Source organism: Bactrocera neohumeralis, chromosome 2, assembly GCF_024586455.1.
Source record: "Bactrocera neohumeralis isolate Rockhampton chromosome 2, APGP_CSIRO_Bneo_wtdbg2-racon-allhic-juicebox.fasta_v2, whole genome shotgun sequence".
Taxonomy (NCBI): Eukaryota; Metazoa; Arthropoda; class Insecta; order Diptera; family Tephritidae; genus Bactrocera; species Bactrocera neohumeralis.
Genome location: NC_065919.1, coordinates 21,955,106 through 21,969,907, shown reverse-complemented (window position 1 = coordinate 21,969,907; position 14,802 = coordinate 21,955,106). Strand labels below are relative to the sequence as shown.

Sequence of the window (14,802 nt, the reverse complement as noted above, 5' to 3'; positions counted from 1 at the left end):
AAATTGACTTTTGGGGACCTTTTTTTTAAATTTTTGTTTTTGAATGAACTTTTCGAAAAAATACACAAAAAAAATTTAACACGATCAATTATATAAAATAATCGGTTTTTTTAAGTAAAATCGTCATTTTTTGGAAGTTGGCCATTTTTTGAAAGTTCGCCATTTTTGTTTTTTTTTTTTTTTCCTCAAAAACAATTAATCCCTGCTAATCCCGGAGTGGGCCGATTTTTTTTATATTTTTTTCATGTTTGAAAATTTAAAAATTTTGAAAAGGATGGATAAGTTTCAGCAAAATCTAAAGGGGTCGGGTTCAAAAGTGGTCGATTTGGTATGGAATACCCCATATATATAAATATATACATATATATACATACATACATATATATATGTACATATGTAAATGTATAGCCATTTTTGTGCGCAAAGAAAAATAAACGAAATTCGGTTAAGTATACGCAGTGTTGTACTCATTACGGTTGCACTGTCTGTTAAAATGTCTATATATAAATATGCAATGCATATTTTATATATTCACAGCATGTTTTGACAAGCGCCAGGTGTTTATTTTGCGTCAGCGCACACATATGCGAAATCAAAATAATTGTTAGGCCGCGCGTTTAATAAAAATATTAAGACTCAATGCGTTTGTCCTATTTGCTGTGCTGCAATTGATGATAATAAAAATATTTGCGCCAAAACAAACATTTATATTGAAAAATATTTGCGATTTTCTCAATAATTATAAAAATAAATAAATAATAATAAAATAAGTACGGCAACGTCATAGTTAATATTGGCTGAAGTTACGTTTTCTTTTCACAAATTATAAATATTAAATAAAACATGTAAGAAAGTGCTAAGTTCGGGTAAAACCGAACATTTCGTATTCTTGCAACTTGCAAGGGTTAAAGGGAAGTACTGTGAAGTAAATAAGGCTTGTTAGTTATATGGTGTCTAGGGCGAGTTTTCACTGATTCTAAGCACAAATGTGCACCGTTATAATGAAAACACACTCTCTCAAATGTATTAAGATGACTCACACATTGCCCGATATATGCGGTATAAAGTCATCCGGAAGTTCGATATGGGGGCTAAGGGAAGTATATCGTCACCTAAAATGCAAAATAACGTATCATCAAAAAATTCGAAATTGAGAATACTATTGATTACTACTTCAAATTACTTACATAATATTACATATGTCCAACATTTTCAGGTTCTGCGCTCATATATTAACCAGTTTTAACCAATATTAAAATTTTTGTTAACTCTTGTTCCATTTTATTTCGTGTTTCATTCATGCCACTGTAAATTTTCGAAAATGTTGTTACGTTATTTTGCATTTTAGGTGACGATATGTAACACACAGACATAGTACTCGTACTATCAGGAAAAGATTCCATCTGAATTTCAATTATTTACCTCACACATTGACCGATATTTTCGCTAAAATGTCAGCTATAAGCACTGGGTCCACATATTCAGTGCCTAAGAGTTTGAACAGTTTTGGCCTGATTTGGATAATTTCTGGAAATACTTGAAAGGAACTTTTTGTGAAATATTTTATTTCGTTATTTTAATTACTTATTAATTTGTATACTTGTATTAGGAAGTGAAGAAAAGAAAATAAATTTAAAATTGTCTTATAAGAGAAGTAGATGAAGAATGTTATGCATCGGATTTAGTTGAAATCGGTTGAGGAAGTCCCGAGATATGTGATTTCACCTTAAGAATGGTGATGCCACACACTTTGCCCAATTTTGACCCGGCTCATTTCAATCCTCGAATTCAGGCCACCAAAGGCTACAGCTGTGCAAACTGTTGACAGCCCAAGCTCCGAGGTTAGCTGTGAGTACCCAATAAGCAGCCCCCTACTAATAGTGAGAGGAAAGGAGTGTTGTGCTTAGATGCCACTTGGAAATAAACATCCTACCCATGCCACACCTGTCATGAGAGGGCTGTAACAGAGCGACATGAGGCGGAAGCCGTTATGCGAAAATCGCAAATTTCTAAATTCAGCTGAGTTTATAATTGGCGGATAGTAACGGGCTGCAAAGACGTAGATAAGCTGTGAGTAACAAACAGGCAGCCTCCGACCAAGGACACAGACGGCAAGCGAAGAAAGTAAGGAGAAAAGTAGAACCATGATTTTGAAAAACGATTTTGAAACGTTGAACTCAGGCTGATATCTTGTAGAAATTGCTTTCAGGGTAATGTTAAAGACGCCTCCAACGAGAAGCAATACAAACCGTCTGTAAGGAAGAAACCGGAAACCGGCCGGAAAAAAACCAAGGGATGCAAACAGAAAATAAGTGCCGGATACCGATCGAATTGCGCTAAACGGACACAACTCTTCCAGATAAGAGTTCATTCTAGAGATGAGAATAGAAGAGGATGAGGCGCTCCTCAAGTGTCATAGTAGCCTTAAAAGCATAAAGTAAGCCATGTTAAGGGTATGAGTTAGACGAACTCTTCGATATTACAGTAGCCTCTATCGTAAATCTATAATGGCAGAAAGAGACACACGATGCTCGAACGCAGCTAGGTTAGACGCAAGTGCCGAATATATTGATGTTTTAACGCTAATAACTGCTCTTCATAAACGGTAGAGCAGAAAATAGAGAAAAAACCATATGGCATCTGGTAAAAGGCAAAAGGAACAGAAAGCAAAGAGACAAAAGCGGAGAGCGAACCCTAGGCAACACTAGACGGACAAAAAAGTGACAAGCTTCAGAGGCAAAAATGGGCCAATAGAATTAAAGTACGGAAAGAAGCAGTGCTACTTAAACCTGCAGAAGGTCGCAGCTATGCCGAGGAATAGATGTTTATGGATTTATGTAAAATTTTGTCAGTGTGTTCAGTAAGGTTCGCCTTTTCATTAAGTCAGATGTTTAAGTGAAGAGTTTGTATTGGGTACAAAGCGCTTTGCCAACAATTAAGATCCAATAACCGGAACACTTTTTTGACTCCAAGCGAAACTACATGTAGCAGTCTAAGGTAAGTGAAATCCCCTCCACCTTGGAAATCAGCCATCGACAATAAGCTGACCATGTTTTTCATAAGGAATAGAAAATCAATTACAATTATGAAATTTCATGTTCACAAGCCTTTTTTGAAGAATTTGTAGCGTAAGGTCTCATATCTGCACAAGTTGCTCTCACGAGGTTTTCATAGCCATCCGAACTAATAATTTTGACAGTTAATTATGAACACTGATTCTATCTCGAATTTTGCATTCAATTTTTACTTCACCTCATTCGAAATACTCATTTGTATTATGGAAACAAAATATAACGAGGTTCACGTGTTCAAATATTTTTAATTAAAAAAAACACAATTTATTGGGTTATTAGCATGACTAACCATTCTATTAACTTGAATTAAATCTCGCAAATCGATTTTCCAAGCAAATTTATGTTCAACTCTTTATTCTCTTTTTAGTACTTAAGCAAACCCACACCTTCAATCAATTGTTTACCGTTGCTGTGATGAAAGCGTAATTTGTATGCAAACAATTGCGGTCTCCTTGCACTTCCCCCGTTACTTTGCAAATACCGTATGTAAACAGCGTCAGCAGTGCGTTGGCGAGCAGAAGGTGTTCACTGAGATTCGCAAAGTGCGAAAAGCACATTTTTTTCTAATTTGAACCGATGAGTAAGTACAAATGCTCGAAAACAAGTGGCGTGGCATAATTAGGTCCAAGGTAAACCAAAATTGAAAAAAAGAAACCTGGAACAAGAAGCGATGCCGACAGCTGTTTGTGTTTGTTTATTTTGCTGATAATTTTTTTTCTCTTGCCACCTGTTGCCACTAAAATGTTTCTATTTTTATTTGTGAACTTAAAATTTCAATTATAATTTGTTGTAGACAAATATGTATCTTTGCAAATAGCTTAGTACAAAAGAGTTTAAAATATTTTGGCTTTCATATTTGTATGTAGCTATTTTTAGACCCTTCTACGTCGATACAGAAATTTCTGCGAACAAATTAGCAGCTATACATTTATGAGACTATATATACCATAGACTATTATACAGCGTGTAAAATAATAACTGTCGCACCTCTTTTTTTTAATAACAGGATTAATAGTTATATTCAAATTAAATAGTAATTATTTTATAAATACATATATTATATATGTTTATTTTATGCATCAATTTCAATTCTTTCCCCTTTGATTTTTTGTACTTCCTTTAAACGTTTAGAAAAACTTTCGCAAGCGGCACGAACGACTTCATTAGATATTTCGTTCCATATTTTTGTCAAATGGTTTTTGAATTTATCCAAAGTCATGCGACTTAAATTCCCCAGTTTGCTAAGCATATAGCCCCATATGCAATAATCCAGTGGGTTTAAGTCCGGAGAAGACGGAGGCCATTCTTCTGCTGATATGAAACTGGGAAAATTTGCACGACACCAGCTTTGCACAGTTTTCGCTTTGTGTGCAGGAGCAGAATCTTGCTGAAAACAGAATGGCCTATTTCCAAACATCTCCATTGCGTGAGGCTTCAAATGCTCTATTAGGAAGTTATTCAAATAATATTCTGCATTTATTTTGACGCCTTTATCAATAAAAAGCAGTGGAAGTTTGCCACTTTTGCAAATCGCGCCCCATACCATCACCGAAGAAACATTTTGGAAACGCTCTACACTTTTTTTAGCTCTAGGAATATCGGACATCTTAGCTGCATACACTCGATCGTTTTGAGGGTTATGGGGTTGCTGTAATAAAAACAGCTTTTCGTCAGAAAAGATAATTTCTGACTCTGCGTGCCTCCTTTGTAGCATTTTGCATCTCTCCCTTCGCTTTTTCTTCTGCATATCCGTAAGCCCATGAATTCTTTTTTTCTTATAAGCTTTAAGCTTAAGGTCTTCTTTAATTACCAAATGAGCGGACTGGTGACTCATTTTAAATCTTTTCCCGAGTTTCCGTACCGAAACGGAGCAATTTCTTCGAATCTGCTCACGCACAGCTTTGATCGTTTCCTTTGTTCTGACTGATCGCTTTCGTCCAGTTTTTTTCTTTACTTGCACAGTTCCGGTTTCGACAAATCTTGCTACGGTCCGCTGAACAAATCTTCTGTTCACATTATGTCTTTTCAGGGACTTAACAATTTCAGAAGTTTTCTTGCCTTGCAAATGTAGTTCTAAAACTAGTTCACGTTCCACATCCATACCGCTCAAAATTTTACTATCAAATGAAATGTGGAATAAATAATAGCTAATGATGTTCAATAAATAGGCGATGTAACGGGATAAAAAAAATTATGTGGTGATGTTATTGTAAAGAAATATGCACCGTTGTTTTAGTGCGACAGTTATTATTTTACACGCTGTAAGCAAAAATAGTAAGATTTTGTTTTTAATATTGGAAAGATCTCCAGAACTGGCTTCCGGCGACTTTTTCTCGTTATTAGATCTCAAAAGAATGCACGCTGTGAAGAAATTTTCGTCGAATGAAGAGGAGATCGCCAAAACTGAGGACTATTTTGAAGTGAAGGGCAAATCGTGCTACAAAAATTTTATCGAAAAGTTGGGGGGTCGCTATAAACAGTGTGTCACCCTTGAAAGGAACTGTGCTAAATAATAAAAATAAAAACAGATTTTGCCAAAAAAAGGTGTTTTACTATAGTAGGACGGGGACTTTTCAATTAAACTGTTATAATAATGAAAACATTAGAGTTTAATAGCGAAAATGTGTAAAATATTTTCTCATTTTCCGCGCAGTGAAACGAAAACAAAAATTAATTTACTCAAGTGAATCTCAAAGCAAAGGCGACAAAGTAGACTTCAAATGAAAACCTTCAGTGCGCTAACAACTTGGTTAACTCGGTTTTCGCCTTTTTTCAATTAAACGTCATGCTTGATGAACTTACAGATAATCTTAGTCAAGCATAAAAACTGTCTCGAAATTACTCATTGCCATAACTCACAACTAAGTTGGCATAATTCAAATCTGCGCATGCAAAAAGAATGTCTGAATCAAGGCCTCCACGAACAGCTTGCGTGCTGCTGCTTAGGAGTAATCAGTAAAAATGTAATCAAGCATGAAGAACTTGATTTTGTAGTCAACAGTATTTGTGGTTAAAACGAGATATGGACTTAAGTTCTTTCGAAATATACGCGAATTTTTCAAACCACTTGAGATAAAGTTGATTCTACTTAAGAAATTAAAAATCATTGTGTGGTTTCCAGATAAAGAAAATTGAGCTTATGGTGGTAAAGCTATTTAAAAATAGGTCGATTTTGGTATAAGATTGCATTGCTATCGGACCACTGACGCATATAGCTGCCATAAAAGCTGATAGGTCAAACAAAAAGTATAAACAACAAAACTTCCATGCAGTCTAATAGGAGACCGATTGGTCAACGCTCCCTTACTTGATACAGTTTCTTATAAATTTTTTCTCTAAGAAGCTTGCTAACACCATTTGAACTCCGAACTTTTATCGACATTTTCTTCAATTCGTTAGGCTTAATAGCTCATGGACTCTTAATGTAAATATGTAATTATTATTACGTTGTTCTTTTATAGTTATTGTATAGTTTGTGGCGATACTGCTGAGGTACAATCCTTAATAAAGTTTAAATATGCATTCGTTTCGGTTGGCGAGAACACGGCTTTCATGAAAATGAAGGTCACATCATTTGAAATTTTTGATGGTTCAATGTGTATATCTTCCAAACCACAAAAGCTAAATCAAACATTCTTGCTTACAAGCAGTCACTTTGCCATTTCTACATAGGTGGTGGAAATGGATGAAATCCGATAATAACGCCGCCCACTCCCATATAACGGTAAAGTTGCTAACTACTCACTGAATAAATGCGCCACAAGCATTAAATTTCACAACCAAGCTGGTAAGGATTCATAGGTTGTGGAGAACAAAATGGACAAGGGGCATAGCACCACCTACCTTTGGGTGAAATCTTATACCTCAGGAACTGCTTGACCGATGTTAACCAAATTTTGTGTGCGAGGTTACCTAAATATTGCTATGACACGCTATGAAAATGGCTGAAATCAACAGTATGTGCTACTTGCAGGTCACTAAAAACCCCTCCTCTAAGAGACCTTCGCCCACCCTGGCAACACATTTGCATTATTTCAGGGTGGCGTTCCATATTTCTCATTGAGAGATTAACATCTGCGCACCTGCGTCTAAGTCCCGTTCCAGGTTTCCAGTACTCCATAATCAGAACCCTACTGTCCTCGTTTCCGAATGGGCCCAGGATTTCGTCGATGTCTTTGCACTTTTGATGCTGCTCGCTGTATTGTTCCCTCGTCGCTTTGTTGCCTTCCTCTCGTGGGCAGGTTTTCTCTTGGTGCGACCCCGATAGGGGTTGTGGACTCTTGTTTACAAGCGACATCTTTTCGCCTCTTTGCCGAAGGTTCATAGGGCGCATGAGGCGTTTTGAGCCAAGAACTCCTCTCCTGCAGCTTTGGTCGGGGGTTACGTATTGCTATTCACAGCTAACCTACTTAGCATAGGCCGTCCACTATCCGCCAGCTGTGATCCCGGTAGGAACCTGAACTCAGCCTTACCTACCTATAACAAGATTTTAAATACCATTTGATGCTTTCACCTTACAGTGAAGAAGTCAAACATTAATAAAGTTATCAGAATAAAGTCTGCATAAATAATGTCTTCAAGATATATCATCTTACGGACTAAAACTTTACAGGAACCCTGTCCCAGTTCATTTGTCTGATTTTTCAATGCAAATATCGGTCAACCTGTAAGGTTTAGTATTGAAATTCGGGGAAAATATTTTTGTGATGACTAATATGGTCATTATAATATAATACTTAATTTATTTTTCAAAATCTATATCGTTCTCCTCAAAGTAATCCCCCTTGGTCCAAATACACTCGTGTCAATTTTTTTTTCCAATCCTCGAAACAGTTCTTAAAGTCAATTTCCGAAATATGTAGCCTTCAATGCGCGTAGCGGTTCACGTTTAATGTCTTCAAGTGACTCAATGCGGTCGTTTGAGTTTGTTGAGTAGTCAGGAATCTCACGGAGCTAATATATGTACGTCAGAATTGTAGAAAATATCTAACAAGCGTACTCCGCTAAACTATACTTAACCATTTTATATGATGAATGCCTAGTTAAATACCGCAAGAAGCTCGATCAAACCACACATTTGTACACACAGAAAAAAATCAATATTCTAAAAACACCTAAAGATACTTTCTATGATACAGTAAAAATGTAAATAAATCTGCAAATCAAAGTTATTCCTGTACTCCATCACATTTTTCATATGATCTCCCTGTATTTATGGTTTCAATCAAGCCAAATACATATTGTATGCCAAATGCTTGAAAATAGGTCACTTACTCGGCATAACACAGCTGTCAGCAAAGTGACAGTACTGTCAGTTGGTTAGTCATTAAGTGAGCCGTAGAAATCAACAACACGTCGCGACATTTCACACTCTCTGAGCAATTTTCTTGGCGGCTGATTGCCAGCTGCTGAGTGTTGACTGTCAAATGTGATTAATTTTAACTAAATAAGTAAGCCACAATTTTCCCATAAATAAAACAACAACAATAAGCAGATATAAGTGATGATGCATATGAGCGTCTTATATTTATTGGCCTTACAAGACCTAAAACAAATAAAAGCATAAATGAATAAGTGGCTAAACCAATTGAGATCGTTAAAATTCTGCTTCAAACTAAAAAAAAATTAAATAAATAAATAAATATGAAATGTAGTATTTACAATTACATGACGGTTTTGCGTATGCTATTATAGTGAGCGTTACACACGAGCGCTTCTTGGAACGCTAACCAGTTTCCTAGTTAAAATTGACAACAAAGTAGAAAAATATAAACTTTGCTTTCTCTTCAACTTTTGGTATACTTAACTTGTGATAACGCGTTTTTCATAGGTGAAAGAAAGAAGAGTGTAGTTTTTAAAACCACTCATTGACAGATATTATAGTTAGATTAACATATATTAAGATAAATTCTTTTTGCCAGGTGTAGGTGGCAAGAAGTTGGGGTATTAGTCCTAAATACATTCTGGACGTTGGGTTTGTCGAAGTTTCTCTCTGAGCCTTTTTCTGGTTAAGGGCATCGACCTCTGACTGCATTTTTGCATCAGAGGCTACTATCTGATAGGTCGGAATAGAGGAGTGGGTGCATGTATTTGCAGAATGTCCGATGTACTCAGACAGTAGGGATCTGGGTGGTATTGGGATCACCTGGACCGATGGAGTTTGAGATGTAAGTGGTGTGATTTCCACTAGTCGGAATGTCTAACAATTAGGGTCGTTTTCCCGTGAATTGTTTAGGCGGGAAAGGCGTTCAAGTGAGAGTTAGATTTAGCTTCTTGTGTGAATGGTGTGTGCATGTAATGTGCGTCCAACCCCTGGCCACCAATTCAGAGCAGTATGGAAGCTCAACTGGTAGTAGCATGGGCTACGAGGTCTGACCGGAGACTTAATTCTGGTAACACGAAGAGCAGGAGCCCTTGAAGTGCGCTCCAACTTACTCATACGGGCTGGCCCCTCGGGAAGTATCGTGGTGGTATTGGTTAAAACCCGAATTCGGGAAGAACTGACACTTTGTCAGTTGGATGTGGAGTTGTATTGCAACCGGGGGACGGACCTTTAAAACGGCAGAGGTTTTAGATGGGCCTCGAACTCTACCCAGGTAGTTAGTGATTCCATTCCATAAAGTCTAAACGGACAAACCCGCTTCCATTCAAACCTTGGAGCAAAACATTACCCGTGTCATTCGTTAGTGACTAGTCGAAATGATCGAACAAAACATCGAAAATTGGACTCAACGGATGGACCAACGGAGACGTAGCTGCGGCCAACATTTTAAAGAGATAATTATAACACCCAAGGGAAAATGTCGTAGACCCAATAAAATATATACATTTATATGTATAAGTGATCCACGTGACGTACTGAATAAATTTATCTATGTCCGTCCGTCTGCGTGCATATACGCTAACTAGTCCCTCAGACTTTGAGGTTTCTATCTGAATTTGGCTCACGCCCTTTTTCCCAGAAACTGTTGATATGTCGTCATCGGACTGTTTCACATATAGCTGCCATGCAAACAGAACTATCAAACTCAACTTCTTCAGTGGAAAACTTTTTTATTTGATAATTTAGGTAGGTATGTTAGGTAAGAGTGCAGCACATTCCGTTCTCAATTAGCGCCAAACCGGCAGTCAATGGAAAGGGTTCCGAGGCTCGATGGGGTGTGAATAACAGGAGCTTTAAGAACAACTCCAACGGTGGCTCTTGAACTAGTACTAAACCTGCCACTTATAGACCTCTTCGCTGAAAACTGCGCAGCAAATTCGGCGGGACGACTACTGGCTGCAGGAGAATTTACATGTAGAATATTCGGGCATAGCTCTGTGGGTAATAGCGGCTGGGCAAACACCAACTATATTAGCCACTTTTCAACTTTGAATGAAGGTTCAAAGTAAACATAGAACAAGATGGCTGGCGTAAAGGTACAAAGGTATGTTAGCTATGCGCAACACTCTAAACAGCTATAAGAATCGAAATTGGACGATGGAGTTGGTGCCGGGATTTACTGTTCAGAATTAGGCATAAATTTTAAGTTGACAGACCACTGCAGTATGTTTCAAGCTGAGGTCTTTACTATTGCGAAAGCTGGCTTATAATGCACCTGCTGGCAATTCAAGAGTCAACATCTACGTAAACAGCCAAGAAGCAATCAAGGCACTAACCTCACTGAAATAGTGGATGAGATTGCCAAGAATGGTGTACGGCTATCATCTGAAAACTTAATCAACATTGGGATATACGAGGGCTGCCATATATATTCTGGCCTAAGGCAACACTAAGTGTTGCCAGGTGCAATCTGACATTTCCATTGGAAAGTTTGACATTTTTTAGCATAACATCACTCAGAACGTTTTGTCATTTAATCGTGAATTGTTTTATTTACAGGGAATTAAAAATTCATCTCGGCAAAAAAATGGAATTAACTCGTGAACATTTTCGTGCGATCATTTTTCATAACTTTCGACGTGGATTATCACGACAAGAGTGCATCGATGAACTAAAATCTTTGTATGGCTATGAAGCACCATCCTATAGCACTGAGAAAAACTGGTACAACGAATTCAATCGTGGCCGACGCTCGCTCAAAGACGAATTCCGTGAAGGTCGTCCAAAAACAGCCGTTGTGCCAGAAAACATCGATGCCGTACGTGAACTGATAATGCAAGACCGTCATGTAACATACCCTCAGATAGAGGCATGCCTATGCATTTCTCCCACCAGCATACATTCGATATTGCATGAACACCTGGCCGTAAAAAAGGAGTGTTCTTGTTGGATCCCGCACAATTTAACAATCGCTCAAAAAAAAGGCTCGTGTGGATTGGTGTAAAGAAATGCTGAAAAAATACGATCACGGTGCTTCAAAAGACGTTTATAAAATCGTCACAGGTGACGAATCATGGATCTATGCGTATGAGCCCGAAACAAAACAGCAATCGACAAAAAAAAATAACATTTTCGTTGATAAATATGCCTATTTACATTATTAGGCCAGAAATATATATATAGCAACAATCTTGTGCAAAACGATGATGGGAATATTAACCAGTCACTGACAGAACGAGAAAACTCACTTATCTCTGTTAAGCTTTTTGTTGACAGACATTCAAAGTTTGGTACCTGATGGATTTCAAGAGTTCTACAGCGGGGTTTTGATAGAGCTGGGCGCTAGCTGAGGACTTTTGGAACCCTTACTCCTTTCGAATTTGCAGCTGCGGCAAATATTGTTATTTGCTATTCCCATTTTTAACGGTGTATGTATGTACGACCATATACTATATTCGTGGACCTATTGAATAAGTCTTTAGTTCTTGTCTTGCCATATTATGGTCATGTATCCTATATTGCATTTGGTTGTAGATTTCCAACTGTTCTGAGCTATTTGTTCAAACTGCATATTTAGTCCCCTCTTGATAGTTCCTAGCGGGCACGGTATTGTTTCCGTCTCAGACTCGTCTCGCGAGACTCCCGACTTGGCCAACTCGTCAACTTTGACGCCGTAAAAGTTTCTATAACTGGGAACTTAAATTCTCATGGTCGATATATATGGAGAAAGTATTCTTCTACGCTACTAAATCTCTTCTCTAAGGTGTTTTCACGAAATTTCGCACAAATTATTACTTAAGGCGACGCCACAATCTACGAAAAAATTTTTCAGATCATGCCACTATAGCTTATAACTGCCACAAAAACGCATCGATCAAAGTTCTCATAAGGGATCTTTTGTATTTGTGAGGGATATTATTGCTACGGTGCAAACGAAGTTAGCGTTTTTTCCAGTTTCTGTGTTTTTTTATATTAATATGAGAATGTCAGAAATAAATAAACTTTAGCACTTAATATTTATTTTGTACTAACCTTCATCACCTGCTAGCAACTCTTGCAACGCCAACGGTGCCTCCAAAGTCCAGTCCGTCGTGGCCGCATTTTTCTCGGTGAACTCCTCGGAGAGCGGTAGAGGTACATACAGCTTGCCATCGCTAGTTCTACGTTGCACTACCTGCGCTTTAGGCGGGAAATTTAGTAATTCTCGACGCTCACTAGCCTCCGAAGGCTTGAAGTTGCGTTCCTTCGGCATTTTTGTACAATTTTGTTATCGGAAAAAAAATTGGAATTTATTTGTTAACACTTTTGCTAAATTCACATTTAACGACATATAGACACGAGCACCTTCACTAAACACTATTTTATGTATGTATATGTGTGGGTGTGTGTGCAATTACGACGCTTTAAATGCGATTATAAGCTAAATATCACTGCTAATCAGCGCAAGTGGCGCCTAAATTATTGCACGTCGTTAAAATGCATATCAAAAGTTTTGCTGTTGTTGTTGTTATTATTTTGTGCGTTTGTTTTTGATTTGATTGATTTATGTTACTCTGCACTTGCATAATTATTTGCGTTCGTTTGACGTTTTATTTTATTTTGTATGCAACACGTGCGTTATTTGTTTGTTTTTTGTTTTTTTTTCTTGTTTTTGCTACGAATATCAAGGATTAGTGATCGTAGACACATACACACTTACATGCTGCAGTGTGACACGTTGACAACATGACAGCGACAAGAATTTATAGAATAACACATGAAATTCGTTAATGAACTGCAATGTTGTTTGTTGTGTGCAGTTCTTGTTGTTGTTGTTTTCGGTTAGTGCGTTGCATGCAAAGTGGCTGCCGACAAAGTTTTGCGCTCTTTTGCTTTGTTGTTTGATTTTCTATTTGACATGACATATATGTACCTGTGCAGGCAGCGACTGCAATATTTAGATCGTGTTGCTGTCGATTAATTCATTCATTCACAAAAGGCGCTGCTGACGTTGTTGTTTCATTTGCATACATTTTTTTAATGCGAATTTAAATTCAGTTTTTTTTTTTTATTTTTTACGTTGGGGAATTATAGACTCATGGCAAGCAGGGCATTAAGGTGTTACAATAACAAAAAGAAAAAGTGTTGGAATTCAAAATAAAAATTTTGGATTTTTTTAATGTAATTTTCAGTTCAATTACAGCGTTTATGATAGTTTTACAATTCAATGTATTTAAATGAGTTAAAGTTTGATATAAATAGCGGCGATATGTCCAAAAATTCTTGCTTAACTACTTTTTATATTTTCGCCAGTTAAATTTATTCGTTATAGTGGACCGGGGCTTATTAATTGGGTTATAAACAGTTAAAATTTTCTAAAGAGCGATTTTTTTATTTTATTTTTTTAATGTAAATATATTTAAGAATACACACAGAAAATTTCATTTCGTTCAGGTAAATATTTTCGAAGTTGCACGCAAATTTGAAAAGTCGTTTTAGAGGGAATGCACTTTCACCAGACTTTAAACGCGTTTTTATCAAAGTGGTTTTTCAAAGTCGGTGACCAAAATTACTCGAAAACGATTTAACCGATTAGTCTCAAATTTTAAGTGGAACTTCTTAAATATATTTTTTGTAATTAATCGAGAATTTTTACTAACCGATAAATCTTTTTTTCATAAACAATTTGAGAGCGAAATTTTGGTCAAAAATTGTTTTTTTTTTTGGAAACCGCCATTTTGTCAAAAATTTTTACTTCGCTTATTCATTTGATTTGCTTTGCTAGACTTGAAATTACTTTAACGAAATCTGTTTGGCTTTTTTAATTTCAGAGGATCCAGTTCGGAGATATAGTGGTCATTTTTGAGAGGAGCTCCCGGAGATCAGTTGTAGTTCCTTTGCAAATAAATACTTTAACTAATACTTAGTCTTAAAATACAGTTAAAAGATACCACAATATGTATACAAATTTTTGAGTCAATACCTTAAAAGTTTTCTCAGGAAAAAATTCTGGAAAGTTTACTTTTTCGGCCTTCTAACTGTATATAACCCCTTAAATGTTTTCCCTATAGTAGATCGAAGGAACTGGTTTAAAATATTATTTTTATAGAATACTAAAATTAAATTCTTTAATAACTATCGTTAAATAATACCACGATTTTCCTGATTTGTAAATTAACTTTACTAAAGTATACCAGACTATCCAGTAAAAGTCCACTGCGGCGAATTAAAAACTAACAATATTGATATTTTCAGAATACCTAAATTAACTAAATGTAGAAAAGAGTACCGAAAAATTCCGCCCTGACACAAAGATGAAGCTACTAGGATTAAGCCCGCACGATTTTTAGTTATTCATAAGCCTTAGAAGGGGCGTGCATAAACAGCTTTCGGATCATTAGTTTGTGAATTCTATTATTTTGAGTG

The 14,802-nt window shown here is 36.7% G+C and overlaps 1 protein-coding gene across 1 annotated transcript in view; it reads right to left on the bottom strand.

Moving 5' to 3' along the window:
- Positions 1–13,449, bottom strand: part of LOC126768105 (organic cation transporter protein) — a 102,850-nt gene extending 89,401 nt beyond the window's left edge. Inside the window, exon 1 of the mRNA XM_050485999.1 lies at positions 12,430–13,449. Within this exon, the coding sequence (XP_050341956.1) occupies positions 12,430–12,649 (220 nt within the window). The 5' untranslated portion in view covers positions 12,650–13,449. The remainder of the gene's footprint in view (positions 1–12,429) is intronic.
- Between the last annotated feature and the right edge of the window lie 1,353 nt (positions 13,450–14,802).